Source organism: Nycticebus coucang, chromosome 23, assembly GCF_027406575.1.
Source record: "Nycticebus coucang isolate mNycCou1 chromosome 23, mNycCou1.pri, whole genome shotgun sequence".
NCBI classification, from domain to species: domain Eukaryota; kingdom Metazoa; phylum Chordata; class Mammalia; order Primates; family Lorisidae; genus Nycticebus; species Nycticebus coucang.
Genome location: NC_069802.1, coordinates 4369984 through 4391128, shown reverse-complemented (window position 1 = coordinate 4391128; position 21145 = coordinate 4369984). Strand labels below are relative to the sequence as shown.

At 43.4% G+C, this 21145-nt stretch overlaps 1 protein-coding gene across 3 annotated transcripts; it reads right to left on the bottom strand.

The window, feature by feature from the left end:
• Positions 1–960: 960 nt before the first annotated feature.
• Positions 961–19820, bottom strand: LRRC66 (leucine rich repeat containing 66). 3 transcript variants are annotated; one of them, XM_053577774.1, is made up of 5 exons: positions 19657–19820; positions 16808–17305; positions 10866–11035; positions 4669–4858; positions 961–3412 (listed from the first exon to the last, which is right to left on the bottom strand). In XM_053577774.1, the coding sequence occupies exons 2-5, from the start codon at positions 17298–17300 to the stop codon at positions 1668–1670; spliced, it is 2598 nt and encodes an 865-aa protein (XP_053433749.1). In that variant the 5' UTR covers positions 17301–17305; positions 19657–19820; the 3' UTR covers positions 961–1667. The 3 variants fall into 3 exon arrangements, with proteins under 3 accessions (XP_053433749.1, XP_053433751.1, XP_053433750.1); XM_053577776.1 differs by having other exon boundaries at positions 16808–17151; XM_053577775.1 differs by lacking the exon at positions 19657–19820 and adding an exon at positions 17566–17607.
• Between the last annotated feature and the right edge of the window lie 1325 nt (positions 19821–21145).

The following is a 21145-nucleotide window of genomic DNA, read 5'->3' as shown; positions in this document are numbered from 1 at the left end:
TTGTTTTGTTTTTTTGAGACAGTCTCACTCTGTGCCCAGGGTAGAGTGCCCTGGCAACATAGCTCACAGCAACCTCAAACTCTTGGATTCAAGTGATCTTTTTACCTCAGTCTCTTGAGTAGCTGGGATTACAGGTGCCCACCACCACAACTGGCTAGGTTGTTTTTAATTATTAGTAGATACTGGGTCTTGCTCTTGTTCAGAATAGTCTTAAATTCCTGAGCTCAAGCCATCCACCTGCCTAGCTTCCCAGAGTGCTGGGATTACAGGTGTGAGCCGCTGCCCCCAGCCTCAGTGGTTCTACTTTCACTGAGCAAAACCAGGGTGTCCTCTGTGCAGATACTGGCTTAGCACGAATTGCCTAGTCCACATCCTGCTCTACAAGCCTTAATGTCTCCCTGTATGGACAGTCAGGAACTTCACTGCCCAAAGCTTTAGAAGGCAGGGAATGAAAGAGGAGTCGTCACAGGTCAGACATTTCAACTAGGTTGAGGCGGTAATGTCATCATCTTGCTCACCAAGAATGGTAATACGAGAGATCATGCTTTTTGAAAGAAAGTGATGACTTGTGAATGCTGTGATGATCTATGTACATTTGGGCAGTGAGAGTGGAGAATATGCGTCTGGAGCTTGGCAGGGAGGCAGGGCCTTGCCACGCAGATCTGTCACGTGGGGAGGCGGGGCCTTGCCACGCAGATCTGCTAAGTCTATATTGAGTTGGTTGTTGAAGTGGTGGAGTCCAAGGAGTCAGAAAGACTAGGAGCAAACCCTTGAGGAATGGCTGTTTTAAGAAAGCAAGCAAGGGTGGGGGGCAGTGACAAGAAGAACAATGAGAAAACGTCTGGGAAGTATGAGGATGAACAGAACATGACTCATGGTGCCCAGACCAGAGAGTCACACAAGCAAGAGCTTGTGTCAAAGATATGGAAGAGCATCTTTTTCTTTTACAGAAAACATCAATTTTTTTCTTGAAATCGATTTTTAATTTACATTTCATCCTATAAAACCATCCCACTCCTCTAAAAATATTTAGAATGTCTCTGAATTCTTTCAATTTTGCAGTTTCATGACCAATCTCCAAAAAGTGGTACTAGGGTTTGTGCAGAATTTATCAAAATCTGTTAAGCATTTCCATTTAAGTGCTTCAAGGAATACTAAAAGTGTCACTTAAACTCCCTTTGATTATCAAGTTGAATGTTCCTGTCTTTGTCATGGTGTAGCTGTTCTTCGCATAGAGAGCCAGCTCCCACCAGACTACACTGAGTCTGTCTTTGAGAATGAAAGTTAGAATCATCTTTTTCTAAGTGCAACAGAATCTGCTCTGAATACTCACCCCAACCTCTATCACTTAAGTGCCCTTGTAGTCGTAGTGAACTGATTTTATTGAAGCTCTTGTAATAACATTGCTTGGTTTTTGGAACCATCTTCAAAACATTCCCCTCCTCCTTGTTCTCAGGGAAGAGCTGGTTCATCACCATGGGATTGTAACAGTTGGGTTTGGTTTATAACCTTTCTGGAATCATAGTCCTCAAGCGGATATACAAGGCCCTTATTTGCATCGATTTCCATCTCGTTGGAATTCACATCCTTTCTTTTCTGATCTTGTTATGAAGGTCTTGAGTTTTCCCCTGTAGTGATCTTGGGAGGAATGTCTTTCTGAGCTGTGTCTATTCCCTGCATGAAAGGCTTTTGTGTACAGATGTCTGAGTTTCTTCCACAGCAGGTGTCTGACTAGGATCTGTGGGACCGTCAGGAGCAGGCAGTGGTGTCTGTGGCTCAGAGTCCACGTTTGCAAATTCCAAGTCTCTGAGTGAGCAATGCCATTCTGCTGCCTTGGACTGAAGGGCCACGTCATAGTCACAAGCATACATGTCCAGAGTCTCATCGCTTAAAGGGCTGTTCCTCAGTATTGTGGGCAAAGGCATTTGATCCTCAAATTCATTGATGACAGGGACATTTTCCAGATGAGTCTTGCACAAACCAGCATCTGGACCAGAAGAGAGGGGTTTTTCAAACTGATCTTCCTGATTCTTGTATTTCCCTACAATATTTTGGAAGGTGACACTGGGACCTTCTAGTGATGTCATGTCCTCCCAGCAGGTCCCTGAACTCTCGTCCTGTAGGGGCTCCCTGGCCCTGCAGATGTCCTGGCCAGCCGCCTCCTCTTCAGCCATGCTGGTCGCACCCTCTGAACTCTCTGAACTCAGAGTGAACAATGAGCCTTCATCAGAGTCACAGTCGCTCTCCAACTCCTGCCGAGTTTCAGAAGGAACAGATTTCTGTACTGGTTCCTCATTAGCAGGAGTGACATCCAGGTTGCTGTCCCATCCTGGAGGGAAGGCCGATGGTTCCCTGTGTCCAGGGGTGCTGTGTGTGGGATCCCTGCAGTAGGCTGGCAGCTCTTCCTCGGCCTTGGCCTCCTCGAGGCTCTGCTGCAGGGCGCTCCCCAGATTAACAGCGCTTGCCTGCGTTTTCTGGGCAAGTCCCACGTGCCAGCCCGCGCTTTCCCCAGGTAGCTGCTGGGTGACCCCTCTTCGCTTGCTCTCACCAGGCTTCTGTGCTGGCGTCTGTGTTAATGTTTTCCAGCCGGAAGCTGTCGTGGCCTTTGAGAGTGAGGGGTGGAAGTCGATGTCATTAGGGCTGGAGCCGGGGACAGTTAGCGATGTGCAGGCCACCCAAGAGACGCCCACTGGAGGGTCACCCCGAATGTCATTGCTGCCCATGTGTCCCCGCGCTGCTGAGGCTGCCCCGTAGTCGCTGGGGCTGAGGCGTCGGTGGGAAAGGGGGCTCGCTGCGCCGCCCCCGGGAAACGCCTTGTCACCACCGCTTCCCCACCGGACGCGGGCCCCGCTGGGGTGGCAGCTGCCCGGCTCCGCCCCGCACCCTCGCAGCGCCCCGCCCGGCAGGATGGCGGCCACCGGGGACCCGGCCGGGCTCTGGAGGAGGTGCGGGCCGCCGGCGGCCTGGCGCTGGCCGGTCTCGGGGCGCGGCGCGGCCCCCGCGGCGGCGACGTCGTCGTAGAAGCCGGCGTTGGAATAGACGAGGTCCGGGCCGGGGCCTCTGCGATGGCACCTCTGACGCCACAGTCTGTCAACATAGGGCCTCGCGAAAGCCCCCAGACAGAAAGCCACGAGGAACGTAACGAACACCGACAGGCAGACGGCCAGGGCGAGGTCCCCGCGGGCGCCCTCCTCTCCGTGCGCGTCCCGCGCGCTCCGCCGCCGTCGGGGCCGCCCGCCAAGCTCCTCCCGGACGCGGGCGCTGGCCGCTGCCTGCCGCCCCGGGCTGGGGACGCGCAGGTGTCCGCGTCCTCCGGGCGTCCCCGCCGTGATCCCGGCGGTGCTGCTCCTGTGGGTGCCGAGCTCCCCGGGAATGGGGCTCCCGGGCGCACCCCGTTCTGCCGCCTCGGTCCCTACAAGGGGGTCGGGTGGGGGGGGGCGTGGAAGACACCTGCTGAGCCGTCATTGACCCGAGGCAGGGATTTTAAAAGCCTCTGTGAATCCTCCTCAGTCTTTACCTATTATTTCGAAGGGTACCTTACATCATGATGCGTGGTTTTATTTATTTTTGAGGGAAGGTCTGGCTCTATTGCTCTGAGGGAAGGGCTAGTGGCCCCAGCTCGGCTTACAGAAACCTCAAACTACTGGGCTAAAGCCATCCTTTTGCCTCAGCCTCCTGGGTAGCTGGGGCTACTGGCACCTGCCACAGCGCCACTAGTTTTTTTGTATTTTTGGTAGAGACAGGGTCTCCCTTCTCCCCAGGCTGATCTTGGACTCCTGAGCTCAAGGGATCCTCTGGCCCTGGCCTCTGGGAGTGCTGGGATCACAGGCAGGAGCCATCACACTCAGCTAAGTAGTTTTATAATTTCATCCATCTATTTATCAGTTCATCTATTCTTTGTGGTCTAATGCCACCAGCGTGGGTCTGGCTCAGGTGGCTCTCAGACATCTTGCCCGTCCCAGGGACAGCCGCCCAGCTCTCCTTCCTCCATTATTTCACCTGAAATGCTCCGTATTTGAACGAAGGGCCCTGCTACACTGCTTGGACTCTACAGAGGTTTTCGGTGGTGTTTCCTGACCGTTCCTCAGTGCTGTAAACAGCAGAATCATCCAATTTTCTCTACTGGTTCCTCACATTATGCCTTCCACCCTCAGAATGCCAGTACTGGCTTTTTATAAAGGAGTTTTGAAACAAGTGTTGCTGACAACTTTAAGACTTCTCAGGCAAAGAACAAATCAAAGGAAAACCTACTTTTGAAATATGTGGGGGTTTTTTGGGTGTGTGTATTTCAGAATATTGGCAAGTATTTAAAATAGTGACGTTTCAATTTTTAAACATTCTTTCATTAATTATTATTTGTTAAGAATTGGGAAAAAGTTGTGACATTTTAGGGCTTCAGGCAAAGTTCTCCTCCAGTTAGCTTTCTGTTTTTGACCAAATCCACTTTTTTCTACGTGATTTGAACATATGAAGAAAATCGTTCATGAACTGAGGGAAGCAGTCAGGCCCCAGTGGTTTTTCTGACACAGCCTGAAGTTGACTAAGGGCGGGATCTGAGCTTTGGCTTTCAGAGGGGCTGCCATTGTTTCAAATGGGACTACGTTTTATACTGTGCATTTTTCAGTCAAAGGGGAGCCATTTCAGAGAGAAGTGGTACTACTGACTTACCTATGGACTTATTGCAAATTATGTTCCAGTTTTTCCTCCAGGATTCAGAAATGACATTTTGGAAGCCTGCCATGCTATTGTCACAGTGCCATGGGTTATCAGCCAAGTCAACCTCCAGATGGGGAAGTTCTAGAGCAATGGTCATCATCGGTAGGATGGAGGTCAGGGCATTGTTGCTGAGGTCTACAATCTGTTGGAGTGGAAACAAATTTAGGACAGACTGTGAATAAATACATTTAGAGACCGAATAAACAAGCCACAGAAAGATATTTCTTTCTTTCTTTTTTTTTTGTGTGGTTTTTGGCCGGGGCTAGGTTTGAACCTGCCACCTCCGGCATATGGGACCGGCGCCCTACTCCTTGAGCCATAGGCGCTGCCCAGAAAGATATTTCTTTATGGAGGCAATATGATTTAGCACTGACTTGAGAATCCAGAAATCATTGGGTTTAAATCTCTGCTCTACCCCTAAAAACATAGCAAGTCCTAGCAAATTGATAACTCTCTATGAGCCTACCTTCCAGGGTTGCTCTAAGGATTAAGTCTATGTGAAAGCTTTAAGTTTGGTGCCTATAACAGACACTTAATAATTTTCTTTTCTCTTTTCCTAAGAGTTGTAATTTGTACTCTTAAATAAAACCTAGAGTCTGATGTTATCAAGGTCTAGAATTGGATACCAGGTCAAGAATTTCTAGAAGCATTGAAAGTGGTAGAAGACACTAGATGATGAGAACATAGAAGAATTATGGTATATCAGAAGCACCAAAGAGAGACCTTATGCATCAAATATTGTCAAAAACAGTAGTATATTTCTCTGTATTCATGGCTATTCAGAACATGTAACATGACTAGTTTTTCTAGTTTGATCAGAAATAAAGGAGAAACTGGGGAAGAAAAAAGATTCAGTGGCTTTGGCAACATAGGATCTATTGACATTGGACATGGCAATAGCATGGTCCAACAGGGAAAGCACAGCAGGCCCCACCCTGGTTACTGTTTCTAGAACACGGCTACTGGTTGCTTTGCATACATTTCCTCTGATCCTCCTAACATCATCTTCATTTTCTCCTTTTTACAGTGGAGGAAATGGGGCTGGGCCACAGAGGCCTGGTACACAGCAGGTGCTCAGTAAATAATGGAAAGAGTGAATAAATAAAATGGCAGAGCTGAGATTTGCTCTGACTTTACAGCTGTGTGCCCCCCACTAGAGAACACACTCTTCTTGGAACTCGAGCCTCCATGCCCACGAGAGTGGAGAAGGCTGATTGGAAGAGGCTGGAGCTGAGGCACCAGGGTAAGTTCAGGGGGTTTGGGTGGGGCAAGTGGGCAGTAGGAGAAGAGAAAATCATCACAAAGAAAATGCAACCCTTGGGCGGTGCCTGTGGCTCAGTCGGTAAGGCGCGGGCCCCATATACCGAGGGTGGTGGGTTCAAACCCGGCCGCGGCTGAACTGCAACCAAAAAATAGCTGGGCGTTGTGGCGGGCGCCTGTAGTCCCAGTTACTCGGGAGGCTGACGCAAGAGAATCGCTTAAGCCCAGGAGTTGGAGGTTGCTGTGAGCTGTGTGATGCCATGGCACTCTACCGAGGGCCATAAAGTGAGACTCTGTCTCTACAAAAAAAAGAAAGAAAATGCAACCCTTGCTTTAAGATAAGAGGGATATGGATGAAAGCCGGGAAGGCTGAATGTTATCAAGGCCAATCATTCTATAGACATCAGGGAAAAATAAGCATGTAATCTTGGGTTACATGAATACCTCAGAAGCGCTTATTCCAGCCAACAATCACACAGGGCCACAAACAAGACCACTACACATAGAATTTTTTGTGAACTCAGGTAGTGAGGGTAAATCTTGTAATATTGAGTAGCCGAGCAACGTGGACTCTCAAAAGAAGGTTGCCAGAAATTAGAAGCAGGAGCCTTGGATTAGGAAGAAAAAACCACTTGGCTTTGGCCCAGCCTTGGCGAGGATCCATAGCTTTCTCATGTACACTTCCTCAACAAAAAATTGAAATATTCTTGTGTTTTTCAGGGAGTTATTTCTTCTTTCTTTCTTCTTTTTTTTTGCAGTTTTTGGCCGGGGCCGGGTTTGAACCTGCCACCTCTGGTATATGGGGCCAGCACCCTACTCCTTTGAGCCACAGGTGCAGCCCAAGGAAGTTATTTCTTTTTTACTGCATGACTGCTTATTTTTGTCCTTGCACCTTATTATATTACAAATCACAGAAGTTTTGAATCTAGTTTTTTTTTTTTTTTTTTTTGTAGAGACAGAGTCTCACTTTATAGCCCTCGGTAGAGTGCCGTGGCCTCACACAGCTCACAGCAACCTCCAACTCCTGGGCTTAAGCGATTCTCTTGCCTCAGCCTCCCGAGTAGCTGGGACTACAGGCGCCCGCCACAACGCCCGGCTATTTTTTGGCGGCAGTTCGGCCGGGGCCGGGTTTGAACCCGCCACCCTCGGTATATGGGGCCCGCGCCTTACCGACTGAGCCACAGGCGCCGCCCTTGAATCTAGTTTTGAAAGCAAAACAGGAGGAAGTACAGAAAATTAATAAAATTATTCAGGAGTAATAATTTCTGAAAAAAGATTACAACAGAAAAGTCCAATTTGGCTAAAGAAATGCTCACTCACTGGCATTTAAAAGGGGTACACATTATGGAAAGATTGATAGAAGCATATAATATTTCACAAATCATTGTGTCTAAAAAGAATGGGAGAAGATTAAGAAATGCTAATTTGAAATGTCATTGAAATTTATTTCATTCCATCTAAACCTGGTGAAGTGATGAATTTATGCTTTGAAAAATCTTTTTCACCTCTGAAAAGATTCCCACATGGGAAGACACACAGAATAGTGCAAGTATTAAATTCATCTTCTAGAAGAAAAACGACATCTATTTTGATGTATGGGTTTCTGGTACCAAATACGCTTTTTATGTTCCAAAACCAGTTTCTAGAGTTTTTGCCAAACATGTAGAACAGGTAATAGAGAGGAGAAATTGTATGATTCTCAGTAGTTCAGTGCACTGACAATTACGGCTGTATTTAAACATTCTAAGAGCTGATTTTTAGTTTGCCTGTGGCATCTGTTACCTGGGAGCTACAGAAGACTCATAAAGTACAATAAAAATGCATGAGAAATAAAACAGACATTCAGCAAATTACATATACAAACACAATATTTATAATCAGCATGCAATATACTAAGTGAGGTTCTCAGGCAATTCAACAACCTATTTGAAGTTAAATGGACTTTCTCATCTGTCCTGATACTACAGTGGCAGACAGACTTTAAGACAGTCTTCAAGGATCTTGCCTCCTTGTATTCATGCTCTTGAATAATCTCCTCCCCTTGAGTGAGAGCAGGACCTGTGACTGGTGGATGTCACTTCCATAATGACGTTAATAAAACTGTTGTGTTCTTTTGTTAGTGAGCTCTGGTCCTTGCTAGCTCCGACATAAGCTGCCATGCTATGAACTGCCCAATGGAGAGGCCAACATGGCACAGAACCCAGGGCAGACTTGGGCCAACAGCCAACCAGGCACAGAGCCTTACTCCATCACCCTGTGCCAGCAACTGAATCCCTCCAACAACTGTGGGGCGTGGAAGTGGATTTTTTCCTAGCTAGGCTTTAAGTGAGACTGCTTGGTCAATACTTTGCAGCCTTTCGAGAGATCCTGAAGCAGAGGCCGCAGTTAAGCTATACCTGATTCCTGACCTGCAGAAATTGTGAGATAATATATGTGTATGACTTTTAAGCTGCTAAGTTTGTAGTAATTTGTTATGCAGCAATAGCTAACTAATATACCTATCTATGATCATCCTGATTCATTCATTCCTTTGTTTATTCAACAAGTGTTTTAAAATGTGTATCAGGTACTGGGTATAGGCCAAACACTAGAAAACAATACAGACATGACGTATGTCCTCAAAAGCTTAGAAGGGTTCCAAGGGCTTAGGCTTAACATCTAGCCATACCGAAAGCTAAGTAATTTCAACTGGGATAGGTATAACAAGGAAAAAAGTGTAACATGCCATAAGGGTGTACAAACTGGGGAAGGCCTCCTTGAGGAAGTGACATTCAGGCAGAAGCAGATAGGATTAACACATGGTGGCTCTTCCAGGCAAAGGATCCGCAAATGGAGAGGGCTTGAGGTGAAGGCAGAGGCAGGAGTGGAGGGAGCAAGGGGGGGGGTGGCAGACGAGCCAGGCCCCAGGGTGAAATCTTAGGAGGGTTTTAACTAAGAAGTGGCATAAACAGATTTATGCTGTGGCCAGTATAACATTTCTGTGTGTTGTCCATCAAGTGCTTACTGTATTCCAAGTACTGCTCTAAACACTGAACATGTACAAAACACGTGCCATTCTAATAAAACTCTATGAGAAAGGAACTAGGTTATCTCCGTTTTTCAGGTAGGAAAACTGAGGCACAGGGAGATTTGGTGCCTTAACTTGTCCAAAATGGTGTGGCTGGAAAGTGGCTGAGGCCAGCTTTAAGGGCAGGCAGCTGTCTGGCTCTTAACTGTCCTCTTCCCCAAAGCCTCACTAGACCACCAGATTCCCCTCTGTAGAGGAGGGACCACAGGAACTGCTCTGGATGGATGGAAGAAGTTGGAGACTCGTCCCGCACCTGTCCCGGGATAGCACTTTACAGACACTGGGAAACCTCAGTTGTCAGTGTCAATGTTGCCTGATGTGACAGCCATGAGTCACACACAGCTATTGAGCAATTAAAATGTGAGTAGTCCAAACTGGAATGTGTTGAAAGTGTAAAATACACACCAGGTCTTGAAGATTTTGTATGAAAAGGAATTGTAAAATATCTCACTAATACTTTTTATATTGATTACATGTGTAAAAGATAATATTCGAGTATATTGGGTTAAATGTATCACTGAGATAAAATTTACCTGCTTATTTTTACTTTTTAAATTTAGTTACTAGAGCATTTAAATTGCATCTGCGGGGGCTGGGCACGGTAGCTCAGGCCTGTAATCTGCACTTTGGGAGGCTGAGGCAGGTGAATTGCTTGAGCTCAGGCGTTCAAGACCAGCCTGAGCAAGAATGAGATCCTGTCTCTACTGAAAAATTAGAAAAACTGGCCAGGAGTTGTAGTGGGTACCTGTAGTCCCAGCTACTTGGGAGACTGAGGCAGGAGGATCTCTTGAGCCCAAGAATTTGAGATTGCTGTGAGCTATGATGCTGCCACAGCAGTCCACCCAGGGTGACAGAGTGAGACTCTGTCTCAAGAAAAAGAAAAAAAAAACTGCACCTGTGGCTTGCATTATGTTGCTGCTGAATGGTGCTGGACTAAATGAAGAATGGGGGTGTGTAACGGAGGTGATGGAGAGGCAGGACCGACCACTCTCCCATACCATCTCTGGATGCCCCATGGAGGCCACTCTGGGGTGGCAAAGGCTCCCGGAGGGGAGATTCTATGACGTATTCCCAAAAGAAAATGGCACAGAGAGATGCTTGGAGGAGAAGGGGCTGGAGCTGAAACCTGGAGCAGGGCTTCAGGGGTTCCCTACCCTCACCTTGTCAGGACCTCGTGGGGATTAACCACAATGTGCCCGCTGTGCCCAAATGTGACATAGATGCCCCATCCCCTGCTATGTGGGTCTGATGTTTAGAGCCACATGTGGTACATGGTAAATGTGATATAGCTGTGAACTATTGTCAGTATCATTTTTATTATCCTGTGCCCAATTCTGTCCTGGAAGCGACAGGGTCATTGGCCTTCAAAGGTCCCCGCAGCCCTGGGTTTCCAACGTCTCGGCATCAGCCACCTCCCTGATTCATAGCGACCTCCCTGAGCATTCCAAATTTTACACAATCCCTGGGAACTTTTATGGGTCTTGAAGCTTAGGGAGGCAGCCTCACTAATAACTAAGATTTAATTTCTTGCCAATTGGTAAGTGGAAACTTGGAGTTAGATTTAACCCGATTTTGAAAAATAATATGGCAATTTTTACTGCTATTATGTTCCAGTAAAATTCATGCCCATGACGGTGGCTTTTGAGGCAAGACTTCTGAGGTAGGAAGGACTTCACCATTTTTAGGGGATCTTAAAATACACTTACTTTTTTGATTAATAGCTAGACCAACTAGACATTAGGAAATTCTTCAATGAAACATTCTCCGAATGTAATCGCCCATGTGTCTACACATTGAAATATTATGAAAGTGATTTTAGAACCTGTAACTTTTTGAGATCCTTGAAGGCTCCTGGATGAAGTTTGGATATCTTGTTGCCCTTTAAATAGAGAGACTCTAGCTGCAGGCACTTACGAAAATCAGAAAACCCAATTTGCAATATCCAGTTGAACGACAGATCCAAACTCTGCAATGACTTGAGTTTCCATAGTCCTGTTAAAATGAAAAAGTAAATTAAAATTTAAACTGGTGATATTCACTGCAGCATTGTCTGTTACGGTAGAAAATTAGAGACAACATTAACAGTTTTCAATTGAGAAATTGTTAAACAAAGTATGTTATATTAGTGTTATAAAATAACATGTAGTCTCAAAAGAGAAGGGGGGGATCGCACGTGGACTGATTGAACAGGAAGGAAAAGGTTAATTTGTAGATCAGTACAGAGCATAATTCCAATGTTACTCAAATGGATGCATTTGGAGTGAGCAGAAAGAAGTCTTGGGAGGAAATGAAATCAACTATTAGTAGTAGTTATACTCACAAGTAGGGTGGTTGAAGGAAATGAGGAAATGAGGAAATGATAATAAGGAAGGAAGCTTTCTTTTCATTGTGTACGTTTTTTGAATTTTTTCTTTCAATCAGCATGTGCCACTTTTAAAATAAGAGCATCAGCTTGGCGCCCATAGCTCAATGGTTAGGGCGCTGGCCACATAACACCAGGGCTGGCGGGTTTGAACCCAGCCCAGGACTGCTAAACAACAATGACAACTGCAACAAAAAATAGCCGGGCATTGTGGCAGGTGCCTGTAGTCCCAGCTACTTGGGAGGCTGAGGCAAGAGAATCGTGTGAGCCCAAGAGTTTGAAGTTGCTGTGAGCTAGGATGCCATAGCACTTTATCCAGGGCAACAAAGTGAGACTGTCTCAAAAAATAAATAAATAAATAAATAAATAAAAATAAAATAAGAGCATCAATTAAAAATCAAACCTTGACTGAAAGATGTGGTAAGTAAATATTCGTTTACCTGAAATCCCTTAGTAACAGACATCTGATATGCAGCTCCCAGTGACAGAGGCTATTAAAGAAACCCTGTTCCAACTTACATACAAATTCAACTTAAGAACACATATATCTCATTTCTAACCAGTGACTGCCTGTATTTGACTGAACTGTAGGTAAAATAAAGTCATCTCAATATGGCAATAGAGGAAAAAGGTGTTTTAATGCTTTATTTACATGAATGGATTCTTCCAGTTTTAAGATTTTCTTATTCTATTTTGTAATCATGTCCATTTTTTTTAACTACTTGTTGATATTCTGATTATTTTCTAAGCATTCTTGTATTTTTCAAAGGTAACAAGCTATAGCTAGATTTTGTTTTCTAGCAAAATAATCAAATTAAATTGTGGTCTCTGCCTTTGGATTTCATTTGATTTCAGAGAATAACCAAGGGTTTCATTCGGCACTGAGAACAAATAAAGATTGACAGTATGGTGCCAGTCACAGCAGCCTCTCAAATTTGACTTCCCACGTGAATCTTGCAAGAAAGAGCCTGAATTTTTACATTAACCTCTGCTCTGTTCTCACTTATAGACTGTGTCTTTAACCCATTATCACCTAACATCAGGTTGGTTCAATTCCAGCAGGTTTATTGCTTAACTGCTGAATGGTAGGTGCTTATTGTAAGACTAATTATGCAGCGAGATGATGACTTAATTGAAATGGCTGCACCATCTAGTTGTTGTATATTCATTTTAGTTGTACAGATTAAAGCAAAAAATCATTAAGACAACAATGGATGGAGCTGAAACATATTCTTCTTAGCAAAGCTTCATATGAAAGCTATAATCCAAGTATAGCCCAAGAAGAAGGGGAGAGGGAAGGGAGGGGAGGGGGGAGGCTGGTTGGAGGGAGGGTAATTGGTGAGACCACACCTATGGTGCATCTTATAAGGGTACATGTGAAATTTACTAAGTATAGGATATTAATGTCTTAACACAATAACTAAGAAAATGCCGGGAAGGCTATGTTAATCAATTTGATGAAAATATTTCAAATTGTATATAAAACTAGCACATTGTACCCCATGATTGCATTAATGTACACAGCTATGATTAAAAAAAAAAAAAGACAACAAATCAATGAAAACATCACGAACAAGGCACTTGGGACTAAGGACAGGTATGAAAGCATAAAATCCTTGCCCTGAAAGAGTTTAGTCTGGCCCAGTGATGAGACACACACATACAAGAAAGTTACTAGTTAATATTACGTTATTCACCACCTGCACTGTCCAGCTAGAACATTAACTGTTATTCATCTGTCCACCTGTCTATCAGATGATCAGATCCCTTCAGAGCAGAGTTCACATCTTTGAACTTTTGCAATGCCTAGAATATAGTGTACATTCAGTAGGCCAGAGGCCACAGTGTTTGGCCTGCAAGGAGATTTAAAAATCACTGAGCCAATATTAAAAATTAAATAGAAAAATTTCCAATTGTGGCTTCTCTTAAAAAACTAGAAGGTCTAACTAGCACAGGACCTCATTTGGCTGGAGGTGATTGAGGACTGTGTGCTGTCGAAGGCATGAGCTTACAGAAGATTATGGTTTCTTCATACTTATTTCTCTAACAAAAATAGAGAAAGAAAGGTTGGGCCAAGAAGACTACATGTTTTAAGAAAATGGGAGAGAACAAAGGCTGACATTCAACTGGAATGTAAGAAAGACGGTAGAACCTCTGTAAGTTGGCCACCCCAGACTGGTCAACGTGCAGAGGTGGCCAACATAAGGAACTGGGCCTTCTGTATTGATACGCACATGTGCACGTCCAGTCTCTGAAAATTAGGTCAACTCAAGGAGGTGGTTAACTATAGAGGTTCTACTGGACTTCAGTACTGATTTGCAAATAGCCGTTGCCTGAGTCTGTAGGCTGCCCCCTCGTGGCCCTGGGCACGTCAGTGGATCCTCCACACCCCACATCTAGCAAGACTCTGCTCCAGCACTACAGCCAGGGGCACCCAACTGGGGAGCCTGGGCTGGAGGCCAGTTGTTAAATATTTTGAATATAACACCCAGAGAAAATATGTTTCTTTGTGTAGAGAAGAATATTCTTCTATGCTTTAATATGCAAATATATGGGTGTATGAGAAAAAATTGCAACGTAAGAACCAATATGAAAGACGCTGTAACAGTTTCCTCACCATTTCCAGGGTACCTGCCGGGCCCATCTAGGGTAAACTCGGTTCCTAAAACATCTCTAGTGCTTAATTGAATTGAATAAGTACCCTAGGAGCTCTGTGGAGGCAGTAATCATGCCTCACTTTGAAGAAGAGGGAGGAAATTATTTTTAAACTCCTATTTAATTGTGCACCCTTTGTGCTCTAAGCATTTCACAGACATCTTTTAGTCTTCAAAAAGTCCTGGGAGTTATCGCAATTTTACAAATAAAAAACTTAGCCTCAGTGAAGTGAAGAACTTGTTCAACACAACAGTGCCATAGTGGGTGGAGCTGGGATCAAAACTCAGATCTCTGTCTCTTTCTCTTTTTTTGAGACAGTCTCACTTTGTTGCCCTTGGTAGAGTGCTATGGTGTCACAGCTCACAGCAACCTTAGACTCCTGGACTGAGTGATTCTCTTGCCTCAGCCTTCTGAGTAGCTGGGACTACAGGCACCTGCCACAACACCCGGCTATTTTAAGAGACAGGGTCTCACTCTTGCTCAGGCTGGTTCGAAGCCATGATCTCAGGTAATCCACATGCCTCGGCCTTCCCAGAGTGCTAGGATTACATGCATGAGCCACTGTGGCTGCCCCATACCCATCTTTTTAAATTAGAAAAATTAAATTTCAGGGCCCTGAAAGAGAACTTGAATTTAGAAAGGAGAAAAGAAAGCTGAGGGTCAGGGCTTTTAGGTAAAAGGACAGTCTGGGCCATGTATAATTAAATGGCCAGAGGTATTGGGTTGTTCAGTCATTCTGCCCATGTCACGGAATTACAGGGTCTCGAGAGACTAAGTTTTGTTCCATCTTGGTGACTTCTGATATAAGTCACTGAGCACTACTTAAGGTCTTCATGCCTCAGTTACCATCCTTAAAATGGTTTCTTATAGCTGGAATTGGGATGTGCCTTTGATTATTATGATCTTCAAGCTTTTTGAACCCAGTGGAAGCCAGGTCCGATAGTTTGAATGATTGTTCATCAAATCTTCACTCTGCTGTGGGCAGAATATACTTCCTCACTCCCCTCAGTTGAGTTTGGCCATGTGACTTTCTTTGGGCAATGGAATGGCAGAGGTGGTTTGAACAAAGATTTAAAATGTGCTTGTGTGCTAGGATTTGCTTTTTGACTTCAACCTTGGTTGAAAAAGAACATGGCTGCTGGCCTGCTGGCACAGGTGAGGGTCATGTGGGGTAGATCTGGACCCAGTGTGTAACTTTCAAGATAATAGGTATAATCCTTGGATGAATAACGATGTCTTACATAGAAGTGGGGTGATACATGCTATTGGCTGCCAAAGTAGTGTTCTTATTTATAGAATCAAAACTGCTTAGTGAGATTCGGCACATTTGCTCTACCTGCCTCAGGTGACTGCATATAAATCATGTTGGACTAAGTTTTGTAAGTGCTAACGCACTGTCTTATGAACGGGTGATGCTGGGATGCAGATGGAGACTCAATTATTTACTTAGACACACAGCTTTTACAGGAAACGTCGGGGGAGAAGACGCCCACCCTTCCCACACAATTCTGTTGACATGTTGGATGGAACAGTCTTGCTTTTATCTGCTAGGCTATTAGTGCCAAATGATGCTTAAAACAAGGCCAGAGAAAGGGCAAAATAATTAAAATATGAAATGTAAGAACTAAAAAATTAAATATGCATTCTTTGGGATGGAGAAAGAGGACGGTATCTTTTTTTTTTTTTTTTTAGACACAGTCTCACTTTATTGCCCTCCAGTAGAGTGCTGTGGCATCACAGCTCACAGCAGCCTCCAACTCCTGGGTTTAGGCGATTCTCTTGCCTCAGCCTCCTGAGTAGCTAGGACTACAGGCGCCCGCCACAACACCCGGCTATTTTTTGTTACAGTTTGGCCGGGGCCGGGTTCAAACCTGTCATCCTTGGTATATGGGGCTGGCACCCTACTCACTGAGTCACAGGCCCTGCCCAGAGGACGATATCTTTATGGTGTTTTTTTAAGCACAGTGTCTTATCTAAAGTAGGTGCTTAGCAAGTACTGAACAAGACTGATCATAAACAAGGAAAGGAAACTGTCTAGCACTCTGGAATATAAAAAGGGCAAAGGAAGTCCTGCCTTATGAACCTGGTACGTTTGTAGGTTCATATGATGCAGAAAGCATTGGTGTGTTAGGGAATTCCAACACGTGGGCTACTGAATGCAGATGAGAATTTATAGTAGGAGGCTATGTGGAGTATCCTCTTAAAAAAACAGAATCCTGATTTTTATTTGATAATCAGAAAGTTTATATGCTAATATGTAATATTAGGATATTTCTGGCCTGTATTTGGGGGACAATTAGATAAGTAGAAGCAAAATCTATTCTCAGATGACAAAAATTATGAATGCGGCAACATATTTAATTTGAATTGTTCTTTGTTAAAAGCATCTGAGCTAGTTATTTCTCAGTGCTTTCCTATATTAGCACACATGTGATAAAGTAGGTAACTTAAAATCAGGCACTGATTATTATTTAGCACTTAAATATATCTAATGTCTCTCCACAAATCCACCTGACATTAATCATCCTAGTGGGAGGTTAAAGTGCTCTGAGTCTAAGCTCCACGTTCTGTAGCTCCCGATTCCACAAGGAAACTCCTTTTGTCATATTTGCTGTGATCAGGTAGCTTTACTTTCACTTGTTTCCTTGAATCTGAAAACAAACACGGAATTCTTATTGACATAAAACACGAACTCTTCATATACTCATTGTTTCTAGGTATAGACCATCTTTTAAAATTGTACTCACCCTTCGGAGTGTCGCTGAGTTTATTTCTTTGAAGACTTAGCACCTTTAGAAACGGAAGCCCAGTTTTGATGCTGCTTTTGTGGTGTTTCATCCGTGAGGACTTAGGCCTGGGCAGATCCAGGGAGATGGAGTGGATGGCGTTGTTGCTGAGGTTTAAGATTTCCAAAGTGTGTAAATACACAAGAGGGCTTAAGGTTATTTTTGATATGAGATTGTTACTGAGATCCAGGTGTTTTATTTTCCATCCTTTTTTCATGCGAGACTGTAAGAGAACTCTAAAGAAATTGACGCTGATATCCACCGTGGCTGCTGTCTGTGATATGTCCACAGGCATTTCATGCTTTCTGGTAAAAGAACAATTTGTCAGAAGATACTCACTCCACTGGCACTCAGAATTGAATAAAACACTGCTTTTACTTGATGGATTTGTCCTCACTCCAGTAAAATGAAGACCTATAACTATGGTAATGACGCTGAAATAGAGGGTTTCCATAATGCCTGGAAAAAGAAAAACGAATTGACTTATTCAAAAAACTTATGTAGAAATTAACAGGAAATAAAAAGCAGAAAATTTAATTTTTAATTCAAGATTTAGGAAAGTTATCTTGCCTTGACTATCAATTTAAGTGAATGTTTGATTTCTTAGAAATGGAGATGCTAAAATGGCATAACTATAGCATAAAATTAGAAATTACACCACATTTTAAAGACAGGACTCCCCTGATTTCTCAAAAAATATGCACTGACTTGGGCCTCACCTCGGCATTGGCTTGTCCAGTATCATCGACTCTGTAGTCTGCTGTGGACTGAGTGTCGTAATGGGAGGTTAAAGTGCTCTGATTCTAAGCTTATCTCATCAAGCCTGCTGGTCTCTCACATGGAGCAAAGTCTGCTGTGCTCATCTGCAACTCCCTCACCGCCATGTGGTTTACTGCACAAATGGCATCTGGTTACACTAAACCGTGAACCTCCGTAACTGTGAGTAGAAAGTTCAATTCACAAAGGAGACTTGTGACTTTTTTATGACTAGAACTACAAGCTTTGTTTTATTGGCTTTTGTGACTTTTCAAATTATTTTGAAATCATTTAGATATATACAAAATGTGCTATGAAAAGGATGTTCTGCCTCAGAATCAGGAAGGTGTAATAAGATATAGAAATATTAAGTATCTTTTTCAAGAAAAAGTCTTGAGACACAATTGAAGGTTTTTAAATAAGTATATAGAAATTATAGTGGCTGAATGTATCACAAAGATAAATTTAAATGAAAATGGGTACATTTTGTAACTTGTTTTAATTAGACAAAATTCCTTTTCAAAACCGACATGTGCACAAATAAGCACATTATTCAACATACAAGTTTACAACCCATTGTCCTTTCCTGTCTGTTTTAGTGGCACACATTCTATTTTCATCACTGCAGTCTGAAATACTACAAGGGCCTAACTGCTCTTCCTGCCTCTGCCTTTTGACTTTCCTTCTTTTTGATTCATCCTAAGTGATTCCAAAAGATTATTTTCCCAGAGTAGTTATCTTCGGTTATTCCTTCGTTCAAAATCTTCAAGGCCTCCTTACTGCCGATAGCCCCCATCTCTCAGGTTGGTATACAAAGCCTCGTGCTACTACCCAAAACTGTGGCCTGACAAGTGCCTGGAACAGGAGTAAGGCATGGCTTGAGCAAAGAACTGCACAAGCGTATCACACACCAGTGTGAGCACTGAGTTCATTCCCAACTCTAAGCCCAATGCCGCTTTCTCTTCTAAGCTCAAATCCCAACACATCCTTCCAGATTCATCTCAAATCCTATGGCTTGAGGACCCTTGTCCTGCTTTAACCTTTATTTTGTCTTTGTTTACAGGGCTCTTTAAGTGCATATTTCCTGAATGGTAAGTGCAGGTTAGTTCCCTTCTCGCTGACAGAAGGTCAGCACTGTCCTGCATTGCTGTTGCTTTGCCTTGTGTCCATTTTGGGCTCCCCAAAAGGTTAAGGACCATGTATGGTTTATATAGTTTATATTTGAATAGTTTGCAGTGCGTCTATTTGTGTGAAGGAATGCACGAAGTAAATGAAATTTGCAATGTAGGTTTGGAAGCTTTGCTTTATACAAGGTCACTTTGCCCATATTTTGAAGGGCATCTAAATTCAGGTAGACATGGCCATGAACTTCAGAGGTGCCCTACAGCTTGGGGGAGTGATTTATTTTTATAGCGTGCCTCTTATGTAATATCAGAAATTGAATTAACTTGGCTAGTCAGAAAGATGTTTTTTTCTACATTCAAAGCTGCAATCACAATATAGACAATTGGTAACAACATCAGCAACAGAAAATACAGTCACCATTCACAGGTACATTATTTTGCAGTATTGAAGAGAAAGATGTGATTGAAGGGTACTTTTTCTTGAGGAGACAAAGATTTTTATGACCTTGCTTCCTAAGGCATCACTATAGTGTATCACTATACACTAAGTGATAGATTTGAGTTCAAAACAGCTAGCTAAGGATAATCTTAAAGTGAAAGGTATTAATTAAAAAAAAAATTTTTGCCACATACATATTCATATGTACCAGGTAAGAGACCACTGAGAACTCCAGAAAAAGTTGCCAAGGAAATCAAGCAATTATAAATGTGGAAACCTTTAAATGAAAGCAGTCAGGCTCAAGTATGAGGAAGCAGTTAGAAATACGAGAGGTGTGGACATGCACGTCAGAGAGTGAAATAGACAGGGAGAAAATGATAGGAAAAACTCCCCAGAAAGTAGAAAGGAATGAAGAGCTCATTTGTACGTGAAAGAGGAGACAGCCTGAAGGAAAAAAAGACATAGAAAATAACATTGCTTTTAAGACATACCTTAAGATCCTAGGTAGTTGTCAATGGGTCTATATCTGGATCGAGCCAGCTGGGGATTTAAGAGCCTGAGTCTTTGAGGCTCCACCCGTGGGCCATCAGGGCTGCTCCTCGGCAAGCCTTGAGTCACACTTTTGCCTCCAGCTCTGGCCTCCTGCCACGGTGGGTGTGCAGGCTCCCTGGGACACTGAGGGAGTGTCCCAGGGGAGAGACTGGCTGGAGAGAGGCCTTCCACAAAGCACAGAGAGGGTGGGGCTTTCCCAGCAGGGAGTGTACAACTTTCTAACTTTTTTTTTTTTTTATTAAATCATAGCTGTGTACGTTGATATGATCATGGGGCATCATTCACTAGCTTCACAGACCGTTTACCAAGTTTCACATATACCCTTGTAAGATGCACCACTGGTGTAATCCCACCAATCCCCTTCCCTCTACCCACCTCCCCCCTCCCTCCCCTCACTTTCCCCCTTCGCCCTATTCTTAGGTTGTAACTGGGTTATACTTTCTAACTTTTGATTTCTAAGAGCTTATATAAACACTGATAGTGTCGCATTTTCAAGCCACAATTAAATCCATCATGTTTGCATGATTAAAGTAGAAACCTGGTAACATATAACCATTAAAAAATTAACAGCAAATAATTTACAGAATTTTTATTGTAAATAAAGGTCATTAATAGTTTTTACAAACCAAATTAACTAAAACTCACATTTGCTATCTAAAACAGATTTACAGGTCTATTTTTCTATGGCATAATCTGTAATCTTAGCCCCCTCAACACTTTTAAAAACATTACCTAAATTTATCAGCTTTTCAATGGTCTCTTCTTTGTCAAGTTAAGCACGCTAACATTCTTACCCCGGGTGAAAAACCATTCATTCAAAACTAGGTAGAACTTCTACCTTGGATCATCAAAACTATCACACAAAATTTATTTTGGTTTTTTACAATGCAAAAAGAATACAAATTAGTATATTTTAAAACATTGCAGGCTATGTATAGGCAGTCCTCATTTTGTGTTGTTTTACAATTTTCCTAACTTCCCATTAGGCAGTCTCTAAAAAATCTGGCATTTATTTCATTTGTCCCCTTGTCACTAACCCACCACTAGAATACTGTGGTTAAACAAGCATGTGCACGTACCCCTCCCAGTGTCCTGTTTCATCATTCACCTCCCCCAAAGCTGCTGCAGGTCACATCAGAGCTCAGTGCAGACACATGAACCGTCAGCAGAGGAGGCAAAGTCAGTATTTCAGTTTACAGGAAAACACCATCTGGTGGTGAGAATGAGGACTTGAAGCTTCACTTTGAATCAAAATAGGTCATAGGTAAAACGGATGTCTTGTGAGAACAAAATTCTGCTTCCCATTGAATTTTCCAGATTTACACTTCAGTGAAAAAGCAAGGACTACCTGTAAAGGTTCCTAAAATGCTACACGTTAACGATCAGTTTTATAAATACATGAAAATATCCTCTCACATCAAAAGCACT